Genomic DNA, 24067 nt, shown 5'->3' with positions numbered 1-24067 from the left:
AATTTAACGCGTCACATAAAATTAATAATTAATAAGCCTCACGTAATTTATGGACACCCCCTAAGATGTAAATTACAAAAGTGGGTTTTTAATGTTTAATAGAGCTCGCACCGATTTTATTATTTAAATATTTAATGCACATGAATTACTGTTTACCGAAATGCAGTGGCCAGTTTATATTAATATTTCCTTGTGCCTGATGACTGGAGTGTTAACGTTCATCCAGGTAGTTGGTGGATGACCGTTTATCCTTTTCATTACGATTTCGATTCTTTACCAATTACTGTTACAAAAGATGATGATGACTTGGTCAATGTTCATTCTGAAGTCTGAACGAAATTATGATTATTGCCCGATTGACATAGAAAAATAATATATTATGTATTACATACTTGCATTGGCTAGATTTGAGATAGATTATTTTTGCACGTTGAATACAAAACGCACGATCCGAGCGAGCGAAGCGAGCGTGCCTCGGTAGCGGCCGAAAACTATCTTCTATTCTAGCTGTTTTACTCGAATAAGCCAAAGGGCTTGGGTGTTTTTAAATTTGTTTTTATTAGACAAAAAAATTCCTGGAAAACTTTCTCACTTTTCTAACTAACACTTGCGCTTGTTAAAATTCACAGGAATTGAACATACTTAGATAGGTAAGTATAAATTCTCACAAACTTTCACGTTTATGATATTAGTAACAGTATGAGTAGATTGTATCTATAGATTTAATAAAATAGTGGAATCATATTCTATAAATAATACTTGTATTTGAAGTCGGGAATCTCTTCAAGTGTTATTAATTAGGTACTGGTCGCGGAAGAATTCTAACAAATACCCGCGGCCCCATCATTAAAGCGGCTCGACGGAACACAGTGGGGTTTTAGTCGGTAAGAATCCGACATAACCCACGGCTCCTTCCCCGGGGGCCGTGGGTATCTTTGGAAGATTTCCCCACTATAAAAAAAAGGTACCGTACTCTATTTAATACCTAATTGCGAGCAAAACGAGAATCTAATAGATAAATCACTGACTAGTTCACACAGGATAAGACTGTTTATTAGCGAGGCCAATTATATTACATTAATCGTTGCTCCCAAGACGGATCTCAACACAGCCTTTGTATAGTATAATGCTACATGTACGGACTACATTGAGATGTGCATCAAACGCGTTAGTGTGTTGTAGTACGCTAATTAAAAATTAATCGCACATAAAAGCTAATTGCGTCGGATAATGACCATAAATTGCATTCATCGGTATATGAAAGGGCCTGCCAAATTGTGAAATTAATTTCTACCTTAATTGCGGTAGACCGGTATTTGTATAAACATGAGCGGCATTTTCATTTTAAATACTCATCAACTATTGGAAAATCAGTATAATTTTAATAACGTTATTTACGTTTTCGTTACCTAAACATTAACATCGCAATTAGGGCACAATTTTGCAGATGTAATTTAAAAAGGGGGTCAAAATATTATGATCGATACGAATACGTCAATATAAACGAAAAGGTATGCTTTTCATTATAATAAAGTTGCAGTTTTGCCGCACGGCTATCCTCTCACAAAAGATTGTTATCAAACGTTCAAGAATAGGTAGACAATAGCTGTCTAAAGCCGGGGATAGCTTCGTACCTCCGATTTTAAAGGCAAATGCTGCATTGCATTTTACATTATGCGGATATCTAGCTGACATTCAAAGCGGCATTAGTTTTGTGACGGTGAAATTGTGTTGTAGACCAAGATCTACGTTATATTTCAATACCTAGAATAGATAGTAGTTAGAATTGAGCACCTTTCAAATAATTCGTTACGAGTCGATCCTATGCATAAATTAACTGTTATTTATTTACAATCCATTTCGCTTGTTTACAAAAAACAGGTTTGTCGAAACCGATATGAATCATAACAAAAATATTAAAATCAAACCATGAAAATAAAATAAGTTGCTGGATTTCACACGATCGGATCGAAAAGTAAATATATTTACTTTGTGTACAATGAAAAAGTTAATTAAACAAAGTTCGAAATAATTTAAAATTGTCCGGTCATTTTTGTTTGTAATTGAGTGCGCAAATGGTTTCCTAGAATCGTTTCATAGCCTTTTCACGGAATATGACGGGTAAACAAGGAGAGTCCACAGGCGACCTGAAGCTTTACGGTTGACAAAATACAAAATGTAAATTGTTCGTATGTAATGGTTTCAGTAAAATTAACACCGCATATTCTGTCAAAAAGCTTTATCGCACAAAGTGTTCAATGAATCGTGTATTTAAAAAAATAAAAGGCTGTAAAATGTTGATTAAAATTTGCATTTTCCTTTGTCCACTTACCTCGATCAAGGAAGGGTTGAATAGGAGGTGCAGCTTATGCCATTGTCCATCGTTCACCCTCACAGTGTGCGCTATTTGTCCACGCGACATTTTCACGCGGACGATCCCCTCTAAGATTTCTACAGCCAAGAAGTCAGATCCTCTGCCGCCGCCTGGATTGTACAGGATTATAGCGTTCGGCGTAATCGTCTTGAACTCGATTTGCCACCTATTAAAGAAATTCAAATTATTAGAGTTATCAATTTGATAGTCTATCAGATGTTCGAACTCGTATATTAACAAGCCCGTAATCCGCTTCCCATGTAAAGAAACTCACCTGCCTCCCGCTCTAGAGTTTATTTTAGGAAGGATCATATATGCTCCTTCATCCACGAAGCTTATATCAGAGTTCAAATCGGCGTCAAACTCTGGTGCACAGTTCCACGTCACACCTTCGAGCTGCACTGAAGCACTACGGCTTCGCGCTTTTTCTAATATTTTCACGCCATTATAAAATACCTGACGGAATTAAATAATTACAATACTAATAAAACTCGATATAGAGCTGCGCTAGATTGATACAAAAATATTGATAATGTACAAATTTAATTAAATCTTTCATTGAACCTACATCTTCCATACAACCGCGAAAATTCTCCATGTGACCAAGGAACAACTCAGAGAAGTCTCCTTGACCACCGAGAAATACACCAAAATGTATATTTAGTTCAAAGAATCGTCCTGGCAATCTCTTCTTCACTGTACTGTCGTCGACCTAAAAATAATAAACGATGTCAATGGCATAATCAGGCGATTCAGTTGCGTGACTCAACATACGTTTATCAAGTAAATAATGTAGAAAACACTGCCGATGTTCTTTTTGAGCTCACAGCAAAGTACAATATAGATTTCAGCTAGATGAAACTGGATATTGCTAATATAAGTTTTCAGTATTTACATCGTTCCTTGTTTACTATTTTCTCGACTATATTAAATTTTATATGAAAAATTTTCCTTATTTTATACCGTGCACAATGAAAGATCGAGTTTCCCGGGGAAAATACTAAATTATAACTAAGTTATTGCAAAAATGAATTGAACGGAAACTAAATATGAACCGGGAGGCGGAAGCTTCGTAGAAGTAACTAGGTAGGTTCTAGGAGTCCATTAATTACATAGATTTTTCTCTTTCACTTGTTTCTCTTAATAATCCGATAATCCTATTAATACGAATGTACAAACAACATAGAATTAGTTTCTCAATAATGGACAACTATTTTTATTTTAGCAAAAGCTTAACAAAAAGCCCATTATGACGCGTTAAGACTTCTACATATAAAAGGGGATTATCAATTAAAGTCGAGCCAATTTAATAGGCAACATTTGACGTCTATCAATTTTATCTTCGAAGAGAGGTAACCTGCTTAAAAACATCGATTAAAGTGAATTAGTCGATACTGACTTGAAACATTTGTCAATCGAACTTGAAACACATGTCAATTTTCATCAGGCGAATCCCTGTCCCAGTAATATACTTTCTTTCGTAAATTTAAGGAGCAAAATAAGACAAGTTTCTTCATAATTAAAAAAAACACAACACATTTATTAATTTATGATGATTTTTATTCACAAGTAATCAATGCATTCGATTCTAGATGTCAGATTTAGATTTTTAGAGTAACGTCTCTGGTATTTAAAAAGAAAAAAGGTTTAATGTAGGTAGCGACGTCAGTTCTTTAAATCAGAAATTGTTTATTATGTTTAGAATGGTTCATAAAATCAAACCTTAAAATTACTTGTATCGGTCGGTGTATATGTATTATTATATAAATATGTAATCGTAATTGAAAATGTGCAGTTCTAACAAAACGAAATAATATAATAATAATCTATGTCGTCGTTACTAGTAATATAAGAGCCCACGACGGCCAGACTTTCCTTTCTTTCGGAAAGTTGAAAGTTTCTCTGTATATGTCTCCGATACAGATAAGAACGACTAGCGATTATCAAGTCTGGGTTGTGGTTACTTTGGCAGGAAACATGTAGTAAGGGTGTATAAAATTCTACCTAACTTACATTATAGTTTAAAAGCTAAATTTTATATATGTTACTTGGGGACCTATAAAAAGACATTACCTTAAGAGCCAGACAGTGTTCATGGTTCTTACAGCTAGCCAGACACATTTAAAAAATAACTAACATATCATCAAATTCACATAACTACCTAAAAGCGTAACAAATATGAAATAACCCACTAAAAACATTAGTTAACTATAATTATTAAAAAAATAAAAGTATAATATATAAGTAATAAAGTTATTACTTATCTTTTACTTAGACTTATGTTGATGGAATTTCACGTATCCCGATGACTTTTTTATTGTGTCATCGAGATACGTGAAATTTCATCAACATAAACCCCCGTAAAAGATAAGTAATAACTATATTACTTATATATTATACTTTTATTTTTTTAATAATTATAGTTAACTAATGTTTTAGTGGGTTATTTCATATTTGTTACGCTTTTAGGTAGTTATGTGAATTTGATGATATGTTAGTTATTTTTTAAATGTGTCTGGCTAGATGTAAGAACCATGAAAACTGTCTGGCTCTTAAGGTAATGTCTTTTTATAGGTCCCCAAGTAACATATATAAAATTTAGCTTTTAAACTATGATGAAAGTTAGGTACTATTTTATACACCTTCACTACCTGTTTCCTGCCAAAGTAACCACAACCCAAACTTGATAGTCGCCGGTCGTTCTTATCTGTATAGGAGACATATACAGAGAAACTTTCAACTTTCCGAAAGAAAGGAAAGTCTGGCCGTCGTGGGCTCTTGATCTATAGGCTACGTTGTTGAATTTTGTTGAACTGTCAAATGTTGCTTGATTAAAATGGCTCTACTATAGTAGTTTTGTTTGATTTTCTTTATTTTTAGATGGATGTATGCATCTTCTACGTAGTTTTGCCTAGATTCATTTAATATAATATAATATTTCGTGACTAGTTTATCGATCGTGAATTTAGGATTGGTGTCATGATTTTTGCTTTACCATTGATTAATAAAATCGACTAGTAGAGAAGTAACGACATAAAGAGTGAAATCTGAAATGTAGTTAGTTAATTGCAAGTTTTACTTAATCAAAGGAAGATTACAACACATATCGATTTACATAGACGTGGAACTGATTTATCATGATGTAATGATATGCAGCACACACGAAGTACGCCATACTTGTCACAAGACCCACTTTACGGAGTCACAAAAAGTTATGTGCATATTTAACTGAAAGAAACCGATACTCTTATTATCTGAACCCTTGTGCCTCATTTACATTAATCTGTTCGCCTTACCACGGTTAAAATGAACCATCGTGTGTCCTCGGAGCAGGGATGAGGCTTTCATGTGAAGAATATTAATTGCAATCTCGAAACGCTTTATGAAGTAAAGTATTTCATTTAGTTATGGCAGTTGTTTGCTAAGTGTAAATGTAAACTATGGGACAATGAAAATTCGCGCTCCATGCCTTTGATCTCGATGCCTTTGATGTTGTAACGTGTGTTTATTGATTGCAATTTTATGTTTGTTTAAAATACCTTTGACACTACATCGTGATATAAAAAACATTCAGCTAACACCTGAATAAAAATAAAATACGAGATCGATCGTATCCGTTTTCCGAACAATCACGTTTTCGTAACATGATAATCTTGGAGAAGTGATTTCTTTGTTTACCTATAAAAGGTATATTGAAGATGTACAAACGTTTTATTTACATTTTTCATAGAAATGTCGCATGAGTAATATTATACATAAGGTGTTTTTAAAGAAAACGTTTATTTCCTTCCTTTTGCTTTTTTCGTTTTGTAAATAAAAGGAAGTTAAGGAAAATAGGTACTCTAATTAATTGTGATTCGATAAAGGTGATAAATAACTTGTTGTGATTTGAGCAGGCGTTGCTACAAATCGGCAATTAATCAGATTCTAATTTTCAACTAAGGTATTTTTCTGTACTCAGCTAATTTATGTTTTCAACATAGCGCTCCATTTATCTATTCTAGTTTAAGCATCTTGCTTTATATTATTAGTGTAAAGAGGGAATACGTATTTTTTACATCGTTTTCGAAATGCGCTAGCTATTATATTATACCAGGATAATGATGTGATATTGTGCGTATGAGTTTTTTTTTTCTGTAAAATTCGCAAAAATACGGTAAAAAAATTATAAGTTATAACCCATGCGATTTATTTTTCTTTTAATCCAACAACATTTCGTGCCATCCTATTAGCGCCGAAATACGTTTGTGATTTCTATTACATATTTGATTCTATTAAAAATCAGATCATGAGATAAGATTATTTCATAGTTATGAGTCATAGAATATGTTAATTACATTTCATTATATCAACCCCTATTAATATAACACATATTTTATTCATACGCTCTCAGAGCTAATGTAATAAGTGAGGGGATTAAATCTCTGACAGGTGACAAGACTGTGCATAGATACTTTGCGTATGAAATCAATTAATTCCTGCCCCACATTATGCTGCGGCATCTATCTAAGTAATCAACTCTATAATGCTTTGTGTTGCAGTGCAAATGTGTAGCATGAGGTTTTGAGGTTTGTGTCATTGTAATAGCATTGTATGAGAAATGTTCACATATTTTTTTTTATTTACAAGTTTGATGTTGTTTGTGTCCACCGGTGTATTTAAATGTACATTGCCATAGGAATTAGTTAGTTTTTAATAGTAATTAGTTATTAATAGGATTAACTTCAATATCAACTAATTCATTCATTTGATATTATAAAATGTAAATTTGAAAACAGATCTAACTTTAACATAGTTGATCAGGAACTTAATTCAATTAATTTATATACAACTTTTAATCACTGAAGTATCAAATTTAAAACATAATTTAACTCCCAAGTCATGAGAAATTATTTTTAAGTGAAAATTATTTTATGCAAAAACAGAATAAAATAGGGACAACTTGAAAAAAATATAACAATGAAGTAATAAATATCATAAATTTATGTTGTTTTACCTTTTTAAAAAAATACAAATAAATTAATATTTCCTACCTTTAGAGTGAGATTAGCTTCCCTTCTTATGATGCTGACATGATGCCACTGGCTATCATTTAAATGTAAACCCTTTGGAGATGATAGTTCACTTTCTCCAGCACCCAAGTTTATGTGCAACTTTAACCTTCCACTCTCAAGGCGAATCTAAGAGTTTAAAACAAATCATGGTGAAGATACCCAACATATTATATTATCTTAACAAGAATTTGGTAGACAAACAAACTTTTATATTGTATTTTAGATGTTTAACAGTAAACTAACATTCCTTTTAAAACATTCAACTATTATGATTAGTTGCCATAAATAAAAACAAACTAAGAAAAAAGTATCTTAGAAGTATTAAATATATCCTACTACTATTATAAAGGCCAAAGTTTATAAGTATGGATGTATGGATGTTTGTTACTCTTTCACGTAAAAACTACTGAACCGATTACAATGAAATTTAGCACACATATAGAAGGTAACTTGGATTAACACATAGGGTAGGTTTTATCCCGGAAATCCCACGGGAACTGGAACTATGCGGGATTTCCTTTGAAAACGCGGGCGAAGCCGCGGGCGGAAATCTAGTTATGTTATAAACTTACCATGCAATAATCTGTCTTTCCAGCGGCGAGAAGAAGTAGGGCATCTGATAAATGCGTTCGAAACCTAAAACTTATATCTGTTGTCCCTTTAGCTTCTTGTAGTGGGTATGAAATGTAACTGGCACCAAAGAAAGATGCTAAAAACCGAGATTTATTAAGTAACTATACAATCATATAAAAATACACTCACATTTCAACAGATATTTACCTTTATCGTAAGCAAAACTAATAGGAATAATACACAAAATAAGTAAAATTTCCATTTTAACAATTCAATTAGGAAGTAAATAGTAAACATTAACACATAGTAACGTAAGTGTACTCTCGATTGAGATTAATTATAATCCGAAAGGGTATCTAAATGAAACAGAATTTATTTTTAAAACTGTCTCAACAAAAAAGTATTGAAGCATCTTCAAACAAAGCAGAATATCACAAAACTCAGTTTTAACTCATGTTCACAATAATATCACCACTTAAGTAAATATGTTCACTACATTTGAAACGCGTTGATAACTTTTTTTATACAAGAAACTGAATTGTTACTCGACCACAAAAACCACCTCTACAGCAATAACATGGCTGACAAAATATAAATTGACAATACACTAAATGACCAAAGAGTAAACGAGGCAATGAACATAGGCTAGAACCTATGCACAGACCATCTAAACAATACGACAAATCGACTAAATTTGGGACGCAACCCGCAGACGTACGATACGCACGATTGCCGATTAATTTTGGCCGACACTGTGTGAAGTTAGCACAAGCATCGCCGCAGTTCCTCTAGTAATTGAAAAAAATATCGCATTACAAATATATTTAGTAGATGGCAGTATCCTAAAAAGTGAACAAAACAAAAAGTAAATAAAATTAAAATAAAAAATACATTCTATGAAAATACACCTTTTTAAAATTAATTCATTGTCATTTTTAAACTTGCAATATTCATTATTTTTAGTGTTTTACGTAAGTATTTTAAAACACTTTTTGTAAGAAAAAGTATTACAAAAATTTAACAATTATTAAACGTTTAAAATGTTGTCTTTAAGGCTATATTAAGAGCATCTACAGACGCTCCGATTTGGTTGGTGCCAACCATATCGGAACCGACAAGGCAACCATTCCAACCTTAGATTATACACCTATAGATGTAACCATGGCGTGGCCGCACTTGAAACAGAAATAGAATTTTGTGGTGTTGCCTAATAAGTTGGCAATTCCCACATATTAGGTAAAAAATATTATGAATCTTACTTGATCGCGAACAGACTTTATAAATACCTGTAAGTACTTCGCAAACTAAAAATTCTGAATTTGCATATTTTAAATGCTAGCTTCAATAATGTAACTCTTATGTCGTAGTCGTACGAAATACTTTAATCAAACCTCCGTAAGGTAGGTAAGGAGAATTGTATGGACATCATTGACACACGACACGTTCAATGATGAAATAAAACCAGTCTATAACATAAACATGTTTATTATTTATTACTATATACATAATGAAATAAGTACAGCTTGGCAAAAAAGAGTAGAAAACCGGAAGTCACTACTGTCCTCTCGTTACCAACACTTTGAATGATTTAATTGTACTCGTTTATTTTTATACAGTAATGAATCATCATCAAAATGAATGGAACAAATTTTTGAATATTTTGTTGGCAGCCAATTTTCTCGTCCAGTGGCATCCAGCTATTTCTTTTTATCAATATTGGATGGAAACCTGAAAAAAGAAGATTTTATTCGCATGTTACGAAAGTTTATCTTTATTGAGTAATAAGTTAAATAAACTACAATAAAGCCCTTAAATAAATGTAACTAAAATTAAAGTTTACGTACAGAAGAATTAATTTCCTCTCAATAAAAATATTATACTACTAGCTTTTACCCGCGACTACATCCGCGTGTTAATCCAGGTAATAAACTACTCATGTGCAAAATATCATTGAAATCCATCCAGACGTTATTGCGTGATTGAGTAACAAACAAACATCCAAACCCTCGAATTTATAATATAAGAAGGATGAGTACCTACCATGATAAGCAAACCCAACAATCATAATCTTTAATTATAATCATAATCTTTATTTTCTCTTCACAAAACAAGACCTCGAATCGTATGTATGTACTGACAATAAAGAAATATGATTTATTTGGGTAAATTAAAGTAGCCATTATGGCAACCCTGAACCGTTCATCGTTAATCGTTATTTTATTTTAAGATAGTGAAAACACGTATCACAACTCAATATTCTTGGCATCACATCACTGAATTCATCACAAAACATTATAATCGATGATCATCTGGCGTTGTAATAACGAAAGAAATGATAATTTCGCCTACTTACGTGTGAAATGTTATTCCTTCAATTTTTCGCTCACTCCGGCTTTTACAACCCAAAACACTGCAACCCACCATCGCACGTACACTAAATATTCTGTATTATCCAATTTTTATACGCAATAAACACTGTAAATTCACACAATCACAGAAAAATCCAAAAGACGCCAAGTTTGTTTGTCACAATCTGTTCTTGCCAAACAATAAAACCGGCCATGTCGACAAAGACAAAAACTATATATTCTGTCCTGTTTCTTTGCATGGGTTTGACAATTAACGATCTCGCTCTTTCAAGGAAGGTCATTTTAGTGGTTACATCTATAGGTGTATAATCTAAGATTCCAACATTGCTACAGATTGTCCGACGGTTGGCCTTCCAACTGTCAGTTGACCATAGAGTAATATGTCAGTTGACCATAGTACGAAGAGAATGGGCTAAATTCTACTATAGAAATAGAGAAAATTACAGTCATATGCGGCTCTTACAACTTATTTTTTAAGGTTTTTAATGTAGCCGCACTGTCAATTTTTTTTAATACTTCTAACATAATAAAATACGCTTGATTTCTGGCATCTCTATTTGCGTAATCTTTTTTACTTAAGTCCCACAAACAGGGAAAGTCTTTATATAGTTCCAGCAATTTTATTAATATGTCACGTTCGGTGACCGTAACTCCCTCGGCGTTCATGTTGACGTCCTACACCGGCGGCGTTGCGAATGTGAATGAGCCAATTACCTATATTACTCTATGGAATGAGCCGATTTGGTCGGAACAAAGCTTCCAGACGTTCCAATTTGGTTGGATCGGATAGGAAGTTGGTTTGGTCGGTATCGCCGGCGCATCCGACCACGTCAAACCAATATTAATAATAATTATGTCGGACCGACCGCTCTCTACACTTTCCGATTTGGTCGTGGTCGGATGGTTGGCACCAACCAAATCGGAGCGTCTGTAGATGCTATAAAGTTTATGAAAAATACTATGATACGAAGCACCCCTGAGTGACTATGACGTAATAACAGCTAATAACATGACACAGTATAAAATTAATACTACAAACTTTTGATTTTGGTAACAGTTCTTTGAAATCGGTTTAATGCTTATGAAAATAATTAAGCAACTTGTGTTATAAATAATTACGTTTTATTGCCCCGAATATAGATACAAAATCGATTCGAATTACGAAATTATAAAAAGTAGGTTTCGATTTTAAGGACGAATCGAATAATATAGAGAAATCGCCACAAAAGAAGTTCCACGGAGAAAGTAGGAACTAAATTTGACACGTCAGTTTTTTTTAGAAAAAGGTAAGGAGTTGCCTCTCACATTACGATTTAAACCATAAACTAAAATTTGGGTCTGGTGAAATGAATGATTGCACTGAAATACTTTTAAGAAATGTATCTGGACAAATAATTCATACTTCTCAGTCAATTTTAACAACTACAAGTTAGGTCTACAAGAAGTGAATTAATAATTGAAAGAAAACCTATACACATTAATAATTAAAATATTAATGTCAAAATTGAATTTTACCTTTTCCATGCTGTTGAGTAAATACATTCTTATTTATCACCAACGATGAATCGGTATTTTCTACAACCCTTTCCATTTTACCCCAAATGGAGACATTTGAATTAAAATATACTGGCAGCATTGTTTTTGGTGCCAATAGCGCCACGTATAGGGGACTTATTTTGTGGATTGTATCACGGAAATACTGTATATTTTTAATCTGTGATTACGGATAGTATCGTTTGCGTCCGTTTGAAAATTTTTGACAAACGTCATTTATGATTTTGTTTTATTTCGGTTTTCGGTGGGTTTTCGGTTTATCATAGATTCCCGCTAGTTTCTTGGTTATGTTGCCTTATTTATTTTCTGTTAACTTATTACACAGTGTTAGTATCGAAAATTTAACTAATTAAATTTAGTTTGTTTCTTGATCAATGGGACTTTACTGAAAAAACCAACCAACATGAACAACTCCGCTTCAAAGGTAATAGACACAAGTTTCTTACGCTATATTTTATATACAGAATATGACTTATGACCATTGCGATGCATTCTTTGTAAGCTTCTTGTTATTTTGCCTGTTAAATGTATTTAAAATTTCAACATAATGAGTTGAGAATGATTTTTATATCGTATTTTGATGGTAATTGATTTAAGCTATATTTTATTTGTTTGAATATTGACGTATTCTTTAATAAATGGATTAACATGTTTATTTACAGTATAATATTACTGTATATTCTTTCTATGAAGTGGTTTCTAAAAAATATAAGTAAATCCTCATAGTATACTGAAAATAAGCCAAATAAAGCGTTTATGAGCTAAAAGTAAGTAATTTCTCGCTTGATTAATTGGTTGTGTGACATAATGTTGTTCAATATAGCCATCTATCATAAGTGTTATGTACCCAAAAAGTAAAAATGGGATCAAATAACCACAGTCTAATAAACCATACATTTATTTCAATATATCAATTATACAGGGGCAAAGGGTGAGACACAGGCAAAATATATCCAAGGTACATATGCCATGTTATTAGCAGCTCGAATTTTTTTTAGGAATTAACACATTTAGTTTAGTAAGTTACAAAATTACCAACTAATATTAAAATGTGACAACGGCAACATTTAGACATTTACTAACTATTTATTTATTTAGAAAACAAATTTTCACATTTGTTTCAAACATAATTTTGCAATGTGAAAACTTACGAGGTTTGTGGTAATGCTCACAGTCACATAAAAACGGTTTGTTATTAGCAAGGAAGACAAAAGATGTGCCTACATAAACTATTTCATCTCTATACTGTGTATAGCTAAGCCTCTGACTTCCTGTTTACCTGTCTGTCTATATGCCAGCCTGGTGGCTGCATAACCATGATAGTGAGATGGATGAATATTTTCACAGTTGATTTATAATGTATATTATACGTAGCAGCTATAGCAATGAATATAAAAAAAATGTTAATGAATCTTTGCCTGCATTGACTGCAAATTAAACATATACATACTAAAATTTCTTCAACCACTCTTCACTATATAAAATATATTGCATAGCATAGGGTCAGGGACAGACAACATTAAGCAACTTTGTTAAAAAATAATATATAAAATTTATTGATTAAGTATTAGATTATTAAATAATTACAAAGAAAAAAAATAAATCTATCCACTTTTTAATTACATAACAATAGTTTAATTATTTTGCAAGGGAAGAATAATGTATGTTTTCAAAAACAACATAATGTCAATTGGGATCAAGGTACATAAGGCTGTATTAATTGTGGTACATAATGACTAATGATCAATATCTTAGCCACACAAAATACGTACAAGTGGAATAAGTAGTAATATTTGCCTTGTTATTTTTTTATTTTGTTTTCTAGGTTATTTTCATATTTAGTATTTTATTGCATTTGATTTTAAGTTTTTATTTTTTTATTTTGTGCATACTCTACTCCTAACTAATGGACTGACTCTAGCAACTAAACCGGACAACATATTTTTCCTTTAGATATTGACTTGCTGATATTTGAGCTATGCTTTTACTACCTTACTCTTACTACAATTAATAATATTCAACTACAAATGAGCAATTCCAGTAGGTATACGTAGGTTATAACTAATAAAATTTCTAAATTAATCTTCAATTTGTTATTGTTTAGTTTTTTTGTAATAATCTATATCTATATTTGTATGTACTAAAATGGACCAACTCCATCTGTGGAAACTTCCAGTAACTATTTAGGAACAGCTTGATAATTCATAAACATTTCCAAGGATGGCGCCGCTGTTTTGAGAGAGGATTCCTTTTAATATGTTTTCATATAAAAATATGGATCTTAACTTCTTTCTTCAATTATTATCTGTAGAATGTCATAATTGTTCTCATAGCCTCTGAGGTGCTTTATAAATTTAATTTATACAACCATAATGCAATTCAATTATTAAAACATACCCTGTACCTACAATGAACAAATGTTTTGCTTAAATTATAGTTAATAGTAGAACAAAGAAAGGTGCCATCTATGGAAACCTCTAACAGTTATTGGAGGTTTCCATAGATGGCATCTTTCTTTTTTAAGGTTTCATAATAATTTCAGGTTAATAGTTCGTATAAAGTTCGGAAGGTGAAGCTGTTTTAATATACGATGTTCATTTTTGAAGATTTTTTTATGAAAAATGAATCCATTACCTATCTTCTATCATTATTCATAAATTTAATATTTTTTTTTCGATATTTGTTTATCGTATCCTATGTTATACGCAAAAAACCTATCAAGAACTATATGATACGTTTTATACAAAATTGCCGCTGTTTAGAAATAATTATGTAAATCAGTAAAAATATTACATGGGGGATCCCCCTCAGAGTCACCCTATTGGTGTCTGCATAGCAACATTATTGATTTTCTTTGGCACGTGGCCAATGCAAATACAGTAGGCGGTATGGTATATGTTTCAAATTCAATTGACAGTTACGCCGTGCCTTTATTTGTGACCACTTGTGTTGTGAAATTCACCCATGTTATTTTTTTTTAAATATAATTTGCCCGTATTTTAAGTTTACAATAAACTGAGACTAGATGGTAAGTAATTTCATTAAGTCTTATTAATTTTTAGTCTGTTTATGTTAACGTTTTAAATTATAAATTAATTAAGTTTTAAAAATGCGCAAATAAGATTTATTTTAAGAAGTCAATGCAATGGTTAATTTAATTTTGCGAAGTAATTTATTGTGTGCTTTATCATGTGCGATGCAATTGTTTTATTCTTAATTTATGCAATATGTAAAATGCAAAATATAATATTTTGTTATAGTATATTTATTTATTTGATTATTTCTGCTTATAAAAACATTTAATATAGAGCATAATCGATTCATGTAGCGAACAAGCAGGACGCATGCATTAGGTATGCGTATTGGGTATTGAAAACTTGGAATAGTACTTGAAATACATGAAATATCTTGATTATGGTAGGTGTTAACCACAACGAAGTGGCAAGAACAAGGGTATTAACATTGACTCAATATTTAGTATTTGCGACTATTGATTTATCTTCACGATGCTACATAAGTACCTACATAACTGATTTCGACATTAGGACGTGTCTTCCTACTGAAAGTACACGTGACAATCCTTTTTTTTAACGTTGGGAAACACGTGGCAATCCTGTTCTTTACCATTTTGCCACTGTTCTAACACGCCTACACACGTTCATATTGATTTTATTACCGAGCTTTTGTTGTTTAGAGAAAATAGATAATATACCTTTACTTGCGTAAATCATGAATTCTAAAAGTGTAAACACGTATTTTAGACAACAGTGAGGTAAACAGCAAAGTAAGTACAATTAACGATAGTTTGATTTCTTGGTTATATGGGCTTTTTAATAAGCGCGGGTAGATTATTCTGACACGTGGGCGACATTTCCATGTGGGCATATCAATAAAAAAATATTTTATTATTTAGCTTCTTATCCCAATTTACCATATAAAGGTGTTTTCAATTAGAGCGGGTAGATTATAGCGAAATGTGGGTGACATTCCTATGTTATTTATTCCTATATTTGTCAAAAATATTTTATTAATGAGCTTCTTATGCCAATTACCCGTTAATACCCGTTTCTATTGGAAACCCCCTTTGGCCTAAAAATATTATTTATTTGAAGTCTAAGAAATTGTGATTTTACAGGATATCAAACAACGAGGGAAATATAAATGGATATTCTCAACACGCGTTCACCTGGACAACAAAATTTTGGAACAAATGTAAAGACTTGCCCAGAATCGAATTCTAAAGTCCGTCAATACAGTCTGAAGGAAGAGTAGCAGTGAAGATCAAGATTGTATTTTTCAGGTTTCACTACTAGGGGTCTTGCTCATCAAGAAGATAATAACTTTTATTAATATGACAAATGACATGTAATCATAGAAATCTAAATAACAAGACCCTGTAGAAGTGCTATTATGTCATAATTAGTAAGAAAACCACTGTCGCCAAAACCCACACATTTCAACCGATAGCTAAACAACAGTACACACAAGTAAACTATGTCTTTTCTAAAAAATGGTTTCTCTTGAAGTCCTATGGAAAAAAGTTCAATGGCAAAGTTGTAGGTAATAAAAAGTTCTACAACTTTTGTATTTGCAATTTTTTCACATAACCTTAAAATTTAGGTGAAAAATTCAAAAAACCAAGTTTTTGGTTTTTTATTTAAGTATATCTTTAAAAAAATAAAATTTTCTACGATATTTGGTGAAAACTTACCTTATTATGTCCCAAATACACTGTAATTTATTTGATTGAAAATATTTATTTTTTCGCCTTATTTCAACTTAATACAAAAAAAAACAACCTAATTTTCAATCGAAAATTCTAACGTCAAAATATCAGCTTTTTACAAAAAGTTTGGAGGCTTTTTGTTCGTTGAAATATCTACTTTCTGATGGTGTAAAATATAATATGCATTACCATAGTAAAGAACAATGCCCATTTTTCACCTGAACATGTATAGAAATGAAACAAATCTTAAAATTTAGCTTATTTTATTGTGAACTCATTACGCTTATCATTTTTTTATCAGAGACGTAGGAAAAAAAGATTTTTGTTATTTTTCTAAACTCGTACAAACTTCTTAAAAAATGAAATTATGGTTTTTGAACGTTATCTGTAGAGTTGCTACGTTCCGTTTTACTTGCTGGCGAGTGACGACTGGAGACTGACTTTTACTATTTTAACTAGTTTTATTACTGTTTGTTATATTTTAAGTACTTAATTCTTTTACCTAAATAGTAAAATATTATGAACATTTATTAAAGTCAAGTAAAAAATAATACGAACATTATCAGTTTACGTTTAATTATGATGATGATAGAGTGAAACGGATTGTTTTGACGTTTGACAGCCGCCTGTCATATTCGAATCGGCGCAGTCTCTTTCGTTTTGCGTTTGAGTAATTCGTATTTTTTAAAATTCCTGGCGTTTAACTGGTAAAAGTGAAAACAGGGAATTATTCCCTAATCAAGCACGCAGTATGGGTTGGCTTTAGTTAACTGCCGCACAAATTTGTTGGAAATATTTATATTTTTAGTTAGCTAGGTAATGTAAGATTGTAATTCCAAAATATTATCGTTAGGAAACTTGTAGTTTTTTAGTTATCAATTTTTAAAGTTAATAATTTTTTGTGCGAAAAAAGTGCATTTATCCGTTTTGTTGTGCAAAAAAAGCGGACCAAGACGTTCCATTTAACTGTACTGTGACTTTACGCTGCGGCCGGCGAGTGCCAAAAGCGACTTTAGGGCGATTCCTACTCAAACAAAAAAAAATCTACGTAGGTAGGTTAAAAAACTATTAAACTTTTATTTTTAATATCCAAATAGGTAGCGAGGAGCGAAGCGACGAGCGTGTTAGGTTAACTCTTGAACTGCCGCACGAGCCGAGCGAGCGAAGCGAGCGTGCCGCGGCAGCGGCCGGCGAGTGCCAGAAGCGACTTTAGGGCGATTCCCACTCAAACAAAAAAGACGTGTGGCACTCGGGGACTGCCGCGGCAAAGCTATTGCATAGCATGCCTTGAAGCCACACCTCCGTGCCCGTCGGAGTGGAGAGCGTGAGGTTTTTCGTTACGCAATTTCTGGATTCGGTCCCCGCGCACAAGGCCCGCGATAGAAGCTATGCAATAGCTTAAAAAAAATCTACGTAGGTTAAAAAACTATTAAACTTTTACTTTTAGTATTCAAATAGGTAGCGAGGAGCGAAGCGACGAGCGTATTAGGTTAACATTTGAACTGCCGCACGAGCCGAGCGAGCGAAGCGAGCGTGCCGCGGCAGCGGCCGGCGAGTGCCAGAAGCGACTTTAGGGCGATTCCCACTCAAATAAAAAAAACTACGTAGGTTTTCACAACTTGCTTGTATTTTATATATGTATCTTAAAATTTTTGTTACACCAATTCCATACATTTTGAGGTTAGAATAGGAAAATTGATTTTTCTCCAAAACTATTGGTTTCCTAACTTTCCCCTTTTGGTGGGAGGGTCCCCCCCTCCTCCCCCCCATCCCCCCCTAACAAAAAACCTATAATACGTGCGGCAGTTCTCTAAAGAAACCCCCGCAGTATTCCTGCTATACTGTCTTGCGGTCTATACATAAACTTTCTTTATCAGGTTTTCAAATGTATGGAAGGTGGGCATTGTCCTTTACTCAGAAAATGCATACAAACAGTGTGATAAAAAATTTAAGTATTTGAAATATTAATAATGCTATAGTATTAGGGGGCAAATTAACTTTATATGTATTTATACGGAACGTTAGTGCCGCCAGTCCGACTCGCGCTTTACCGATTTTTATTGGCCATAAAATAAATTTAGATAAAAATAAATACTCAAATTATAATTTTATTTGTAAAATAAAATTCCTGTCATTCGTTTCCTATCACAACTAGCAATCCGCCCTAGCTTCGTCCGTGGTAAATATTTAATACAAAGCCTATAGCACTCAGAGATCAAGTGCATATCCAACGGTGACCGAATTATTGAAATCGGACCCTTAGTTCCTGAGATTAGCACGTTTAACCAAACATACAAACTCTACAGCCTTATAATATCAGTATGCATATCTATGGTATCTAGTATCTTCCAGAGCTAGTTGCCCGGGCAACTGCAGACATGCTCTTTAGTGCACGGTCATACTGCGCATGCGCGAATTAGCTACCCCTCCGGTAAAATGCATTATTCAGTCTTTTCCGGCTGGCGGCGACAACACGACCTGTTGAGCTGTATCACCTCTTGTAAGTAGGCACTAATTAAGTTTTTAATTTATACTTTGTGCTTCAAGTGGGCGATTTGACTAAGATCCGGGTTCCGTAGTTTCAAATTTGAATATCAAGTCAGTGATTTATACAATTAATATGGCGTGTTGGGTGGGTGCAACAGTGTTTGCCTTGGTGTTTATAATTTCTTTTATCGTTTTGAAGAATAAGGTAATAAGAGCGGTTTAGTTTATTTTACAAATCAAAGAAAGTAATAAATTCTACCCCGGGCGAATATAATTTTACTGCAGTAAATGACGCATGCGTTTTGTGCATCTTTAATTGCGTTGCAATATTTATTATTACAATCAATACAAAAAGGCATACTTTGATGACGATATTTCTAAATTAGAACTCTATGTTTCAATAAATCGACGTTATAAATATCCTATTTACAAATTTAATTAATAAAAATATTGCTAAAGATAATGCCGGTTTCATACTTTTCTTCGTTTTAGGTTTTGAGTGATTTGGAAAACCATTTTTTTAATTCTAATTAAATAATACTCGTTCACTCTTCTAATGAAATCTTACAATTTTTGGTATTTTTTTGTATAAAATTGCATAATAACAATTTTATGTAGATTTTTTAATAGCGGTGATGCATTATTTGCACATTTGAAGATGGTAATATTCGGTATTTTATAGAAACGGATAGAAATGTGAAAAAAAAAATCGTTTTTCGCGATAATAAGCTATTTTCGAGCATTATTGATTATCTATTTGCCCGGGAATCTACAGACATGCTCTATAGAGCAATTTGAACAGCGCATGCGCGAATTTGGTCGGCCATTTTTTCTGGGTGTGGTAACAGATTGCAGTTTCCTCCCTAACCGATCACCATTTTTTTTATAATTTTTATGATTTATTTGAAACTAGGTTTCCGTCCGCGGCTTCGCCCGCGCAGTCAAAGAAAAACCCGCATAGTTCCCGTTCCCGTGGGATTTCCGGGATTGTGTCATTTTCCCGGGGTAAAAAGTAGCCTATGTCCTTTCTCGGGTATCAAAATATCTCCATACCAAATTTCATGAAAATTGGTTCAGTAGTTTAGGCGTGATTGAGTAACAGACAGACAGACAGAGTTACTTTCGCACATAGAAATCTAAATAACAAGACACATAGAAGTGCTATAATGTCATAATTCGTATGAAAACCGCTGTCGCCAAAATCAACACATTCAAACCGAAAGCTAAACAGTACACACAAGTAAACTATGCCTTTTATTGGACAGCTTGATTTTAGTGAAAACTAACTTAACTATTAAATTAAGCTTTTGAATATGTATCCTAACGCACGAATTTACGGTTTATTTTAGAATAACATCCCTAAGTATATGAGACTTTTTGCTCCAATACGAACAAACGTGATAATAAGAATGGTCGACTGTGTCATTCATTGTTATTTCGATTACTATGGTGACACTCGTAATACTTGTAAATATTCTATAAATTTAAGGAAAAACGGCATTATTTCTAAAAAAAAATATTTTCCGATGAAATATTTGTCCTTTATAAGTATAATTACAACTTGTGGAAGAATTTCCGCAATGGGAATTGCTGAAACACACCATGTATACACTCATACGTCTCCAGAGCAACTGAACAGTGACGAATGCACTGGTGATGTGAAAATCACCTGAGTGGCGACAAGGTCACGCACGCTTACGACTTCTAGTGTCTTGTTATTTAGATTTCTATGCTTTCGCATTTATAATATGTATTAGTATGGAGGAGTTTCTGGTAGTCTTGTGTACTTGTAAATTTTATTCATATCCCAGTTTGTTAACGTTTCTTTTTTTTCCGAGAAAAATTATTTGATTTTTTTATATTTTTGTGAAACTGCATTCTTGGTGGAGATAAAAATCGCGTAAGTCTAATGTCAATTCCTCAGCTATTCATTTCCTTATTGGTAGGTATATACAGGGTGTACCAAAAAGTAGTGATGAACGGAAGCTGAGAGGTAGAGGACCTAGAGGGCTATCCGAATCACCCCCATGTATGTTATGCGATTTTTCGTATTTTCGGAGTTATGACGATTTTTTCAATTTTTCACCTATCGCCGAGTACGATGATATTTTCACTCATGCTGACGTCAATGATTGCGGAAGATGCTTGATTTTTTTTGTGTGCTAAGCTGAAAGATAGGCCAATTCAGTATGGTAACATTTACTATCGTTAGATCTTTGAATGGAATAAAAAAAATAATTAAATGGCAAGAAAGATAAAATTACCCAGTATGTTCACCACTTCAAGGGCCCGTAAAAAAATAAAATCACATAAAAAAAATTTTCCGTTTGACTTTTAAAAACTTGCTCTATCTATCAGATAGCTACCCTGAAAATTTCATTTTATTATTCAGAAGGCTTCAATCGAATAATTTAAATCTAAATGTGGTAAGTGCAAAAATTGAATTAACATGATGATCATTAAAACCAATAAATAATTTGGAAAATCCAAAAGTGCACGCCTCATAATTTTTTTTTAATAAATATTTATTAATTATTATTTTTGTTTATTTAATAACAATTAAACCACATCGAATCAGACCCTGAAAAATGAAAGGGTTCTATTCCTGAGCATACTCAAGCGTAAGAGAAAAAAAAAGACTCGATTAGTAAAGTATTTTGGTCGCTATCGTGTTAACAAGAAAAAGGATCCGCACATACAGACACACGGACGTCCAAGACAGAACTTTTTTAAACTGTTTTTTAACTAGTTTAAATAACAAAAATGACATCAAAAATATCATGAACGTTAAAAATAGTGTTTTTTCTTAATATGTGTGTGTATGTATTATCTTACAAGTGCAATGTATGATACATAAAGACATTTTAAGTTTGAAAAATCAGATGTTTTGCGCGAAGTGACAGTAGTACCCACCTCAACGCTTCGCTTATGAGGCGTGCAATAGGTGTTTAATTACCAGAAATTTTTAAAATAACCCCGCTGTTGCTCAATGCAAGTGCGACATCACCGTAAAAAGTTGTCTTTTAAATGTCTGAATGCCCTTTTATCATTTTTAATGGTTTCTTCTGTTACTATGAATTTCCGGGTTATTTCGTCTAAATTGTGGCATTCTCTCAAGTAGCCGAAGTCTTTTTAATATTCCCATTGAAACAAATCAATGGGGTTTAGGTCGAGGGACCGTGGAGGCCAGGCTTTAAGGCAGGCTTCACCGGCGCATGCGCAGGCTGCAACGACCAATCCATCTTTCAGGGTATCTTGGCCCTTTAGCCTGGCCTGCACGGTCCCCGGACATAAACCCTATTTATTATTTTCCGTGGGGATACTACAAAGACGAGAGACTGCCACAATTTGGACGAAATAACCCGGAAATTCATAGTAGCAGAAGAAACCATTAAAAATGATAAAAGGGCATTCAGACATTTAAAAGACTACTTTTTACGGTGATGTCGCACTTGCATTGAGCAACAGCGGGGTTATTTTAAAAATTTCTGGTAATTAAACACCTATTTATTGGTTTTAATGATCATCATGTTAATTCAATTTTTGCACTTACCACATTTAGATTCAAATTTTTCGATTGAAGCCTTCTGAATAATAAAATGAAATTTTCAGGGTAGCTATCTGATAGATAGAGCAAGTTTTTAAAAGTCAAACGGAAAACTTTTTTTATGTGATTTTATTTTTTTACGGGCCCTTGAAGTGGTGAACATACTGGGTAATTTTATCTTTCTTGCCATTTCATTCTTTTTTTTATTCCATTCAAAGATCTAACGATAGTAAATGTTACCATACTGAATTGGCCTATCTTTCAGCTTAGCACACAAAAAAAATCAAGCATCTTCCGCAATCATTGACGTCAGCATGAGTGAAAATATCATCGTACTCGGCGATAGGTGAAAAATTGAAAAAATCGTCATAACTCCGAAAATACGAAAAATCGCATTACATACATGGGGGTGATTCGGATAGCCCTCTAGGTCCTCTACCTCTCAGCTTCCGTTCATCACTACTTTTTGGTACACCCTGTATGTATAGGTATTTTCAACAAAAAAAAATTGTAACGTTTTTCTTTGACATGATTGCATTTGAATCAAGCACAATGTAGGGGAATTTACCCAAAAGTCTGCACCCACCCAAGCACCAGACATTTTTGGCTTTGCCATTTATTCCTAGTACTTATACTTATGTCGTTTTTGCTCGAATCTCCAGTCTCAGATGATCATAAGAAAAATACAACTTATCTAATAAACGGCAATATCGAAAAATTTCAAGATTTGAATTTTTTTCCCTAAAAATTAGTTCGGGGAAAATCTTTCATAAATTTGGCCTAATTTCCATGTAACTAGGCGTCCCTAGGAACAACCGAAATTGTTTTATGATAGTTAATTGTTTTTACCTGGAAATATTGTCTGCATTGATTTGGTTCATGCGCCTTAAAGCGGTATAACAATGCGCATGCGTGATGTTCTCGAAAGGTAAAGAACGGTAAAGCCCGCCTACTACCGTGGGCGCAGTAGGTAGCACTCAATAGTGATCTTTAATAAAGAACGATGGAGGTAAATTTTGAAAACTTTTTGCCTTGGATAAAATAATCCTGTTTTTTTATATATATTTTATATATATTTTACGATGGAAACGACATACTTAAAGGCAGCGTTCGGCAAATTTTCAATGGCATGGTCATCAGTACTATCAAAAACATCAATTTCAATATGATTTTAATTGATAATAATTATATAGAAAGAGGTTTAATTGTTAATAATTCTACGCTCTATGTCACATACGAAAATATCCCAAATTTGACGCGTCAGTTGTCAACTCAAACGCCTAACCGTCGAATAGCGCGCTATCTGGCCGTTGGAGGGGCAAATAGATTTATTCCTCAAATAACGTAGTTATTCGATAGATAAGTCCTATTCGTCTATTGAAA

General features: G+C 33.0%; 2 protein-coding genes and 1 long non-coding RNA gene across 4 annotated transcripts in view; 1 reads left to right on the top strand and 2 right to left on the bottom strand.

Moving 5' to 3' along the window:
* Positions 1 to 8717, bottom strand: part of kon (chondroitin sulfate proteoglycan 4-like protein) — a 36873-nt gene extending 28156 nt beyond the window's left edge. Inside the window, exons 1-6 of the mRNA XM_089698561.1 lie at positions 8209 to 8717; positions 8001 to 8137; positions 7408 to 7554; positions 2943 to 3086; positions 2649 to 2830; positions 2333 to 2540 (exon numbers count right to left, since the gene is read on the bottom strand). Of these exons, the coding sequence (XP_089554687.1) occupies positions 2333 to 2540; positions 2649 to 2830; positions 2943 to 3086; positions 7408 to 7554; positions 8001 to 8137; positions 8209 to 8263 (873 nt within the window). The 5' untranslated portion in view covers positions 8264 to 8717. The remainder of the gene's footprint in view (positions 1 to 2332; positions 2541 to 2648; positions 2831 to 2942; positions 3087 to 7407; positions 7555 to 8000; positions 8138 to 8208) is intronic.
* Positions 8718 to 9470: 753 nt separating this feature from the next.
* Positions 9471 to 10690, bottom strand: LOC149491274 (uncharacterized). Its single transcript, XR_016318391.1, has 2 exons — positions 10355 to 10690; positions 9471 to 9729 (listed from the first exon to the last, which is right to left on the bottom strand). It is a non-coding gene; the product is annotated as an uncharacterized LOC149491274 (long non-coding RNA).
* Positions 10691 to 12187: 1497 nt separating this feature from the next.
* The window catches only part of LOC149491273 (BPTF-associated chromatin complex component 1-like), a 31250-nt gene continuing 19370 nt past the window's right edge, over positions 12188 to 24067 (top strand). Inside the window, exon 1 of one of the 2 annotated variants that reach the window (XM_089698518.1) lies at positions 12188 to 12348. In XM_089698518.1, coding sequence (XP_089554644.1) covers positions 12328 to 12348 — 21 coding nt within the window. In that variant the 5' untranslated portion in view covers positions 12188 to 12327. Of the gene's footprint in view, positions 12349 to 19116; positions 19151 to 24067 lie in introns of those variants that run through there. The other variant, XM_089698533.1, reaches the window with a different exon arrangement.

The sequence above is a fragment of the Colias philodice genome, chromosome 1 (assembly GCF_061535455.1).
Source record: "Colias philodice isolate Cphi_HAF_F1 chromosome 1, ilColPhil1 Martin Lab GWU primary, whole genome shotgun sequence".
Lineage (NCBI taxonomy): Eukaryota > Metazoa > Arthropoda > Insecta > Lepidoptera > Pieridae > Colias > Colias philodice.
The sequence above is the reverse complement of the archived record's forward strand: the minus strand, read 5'-3'. Positions and strand labels throughout refer to the sequence as shown.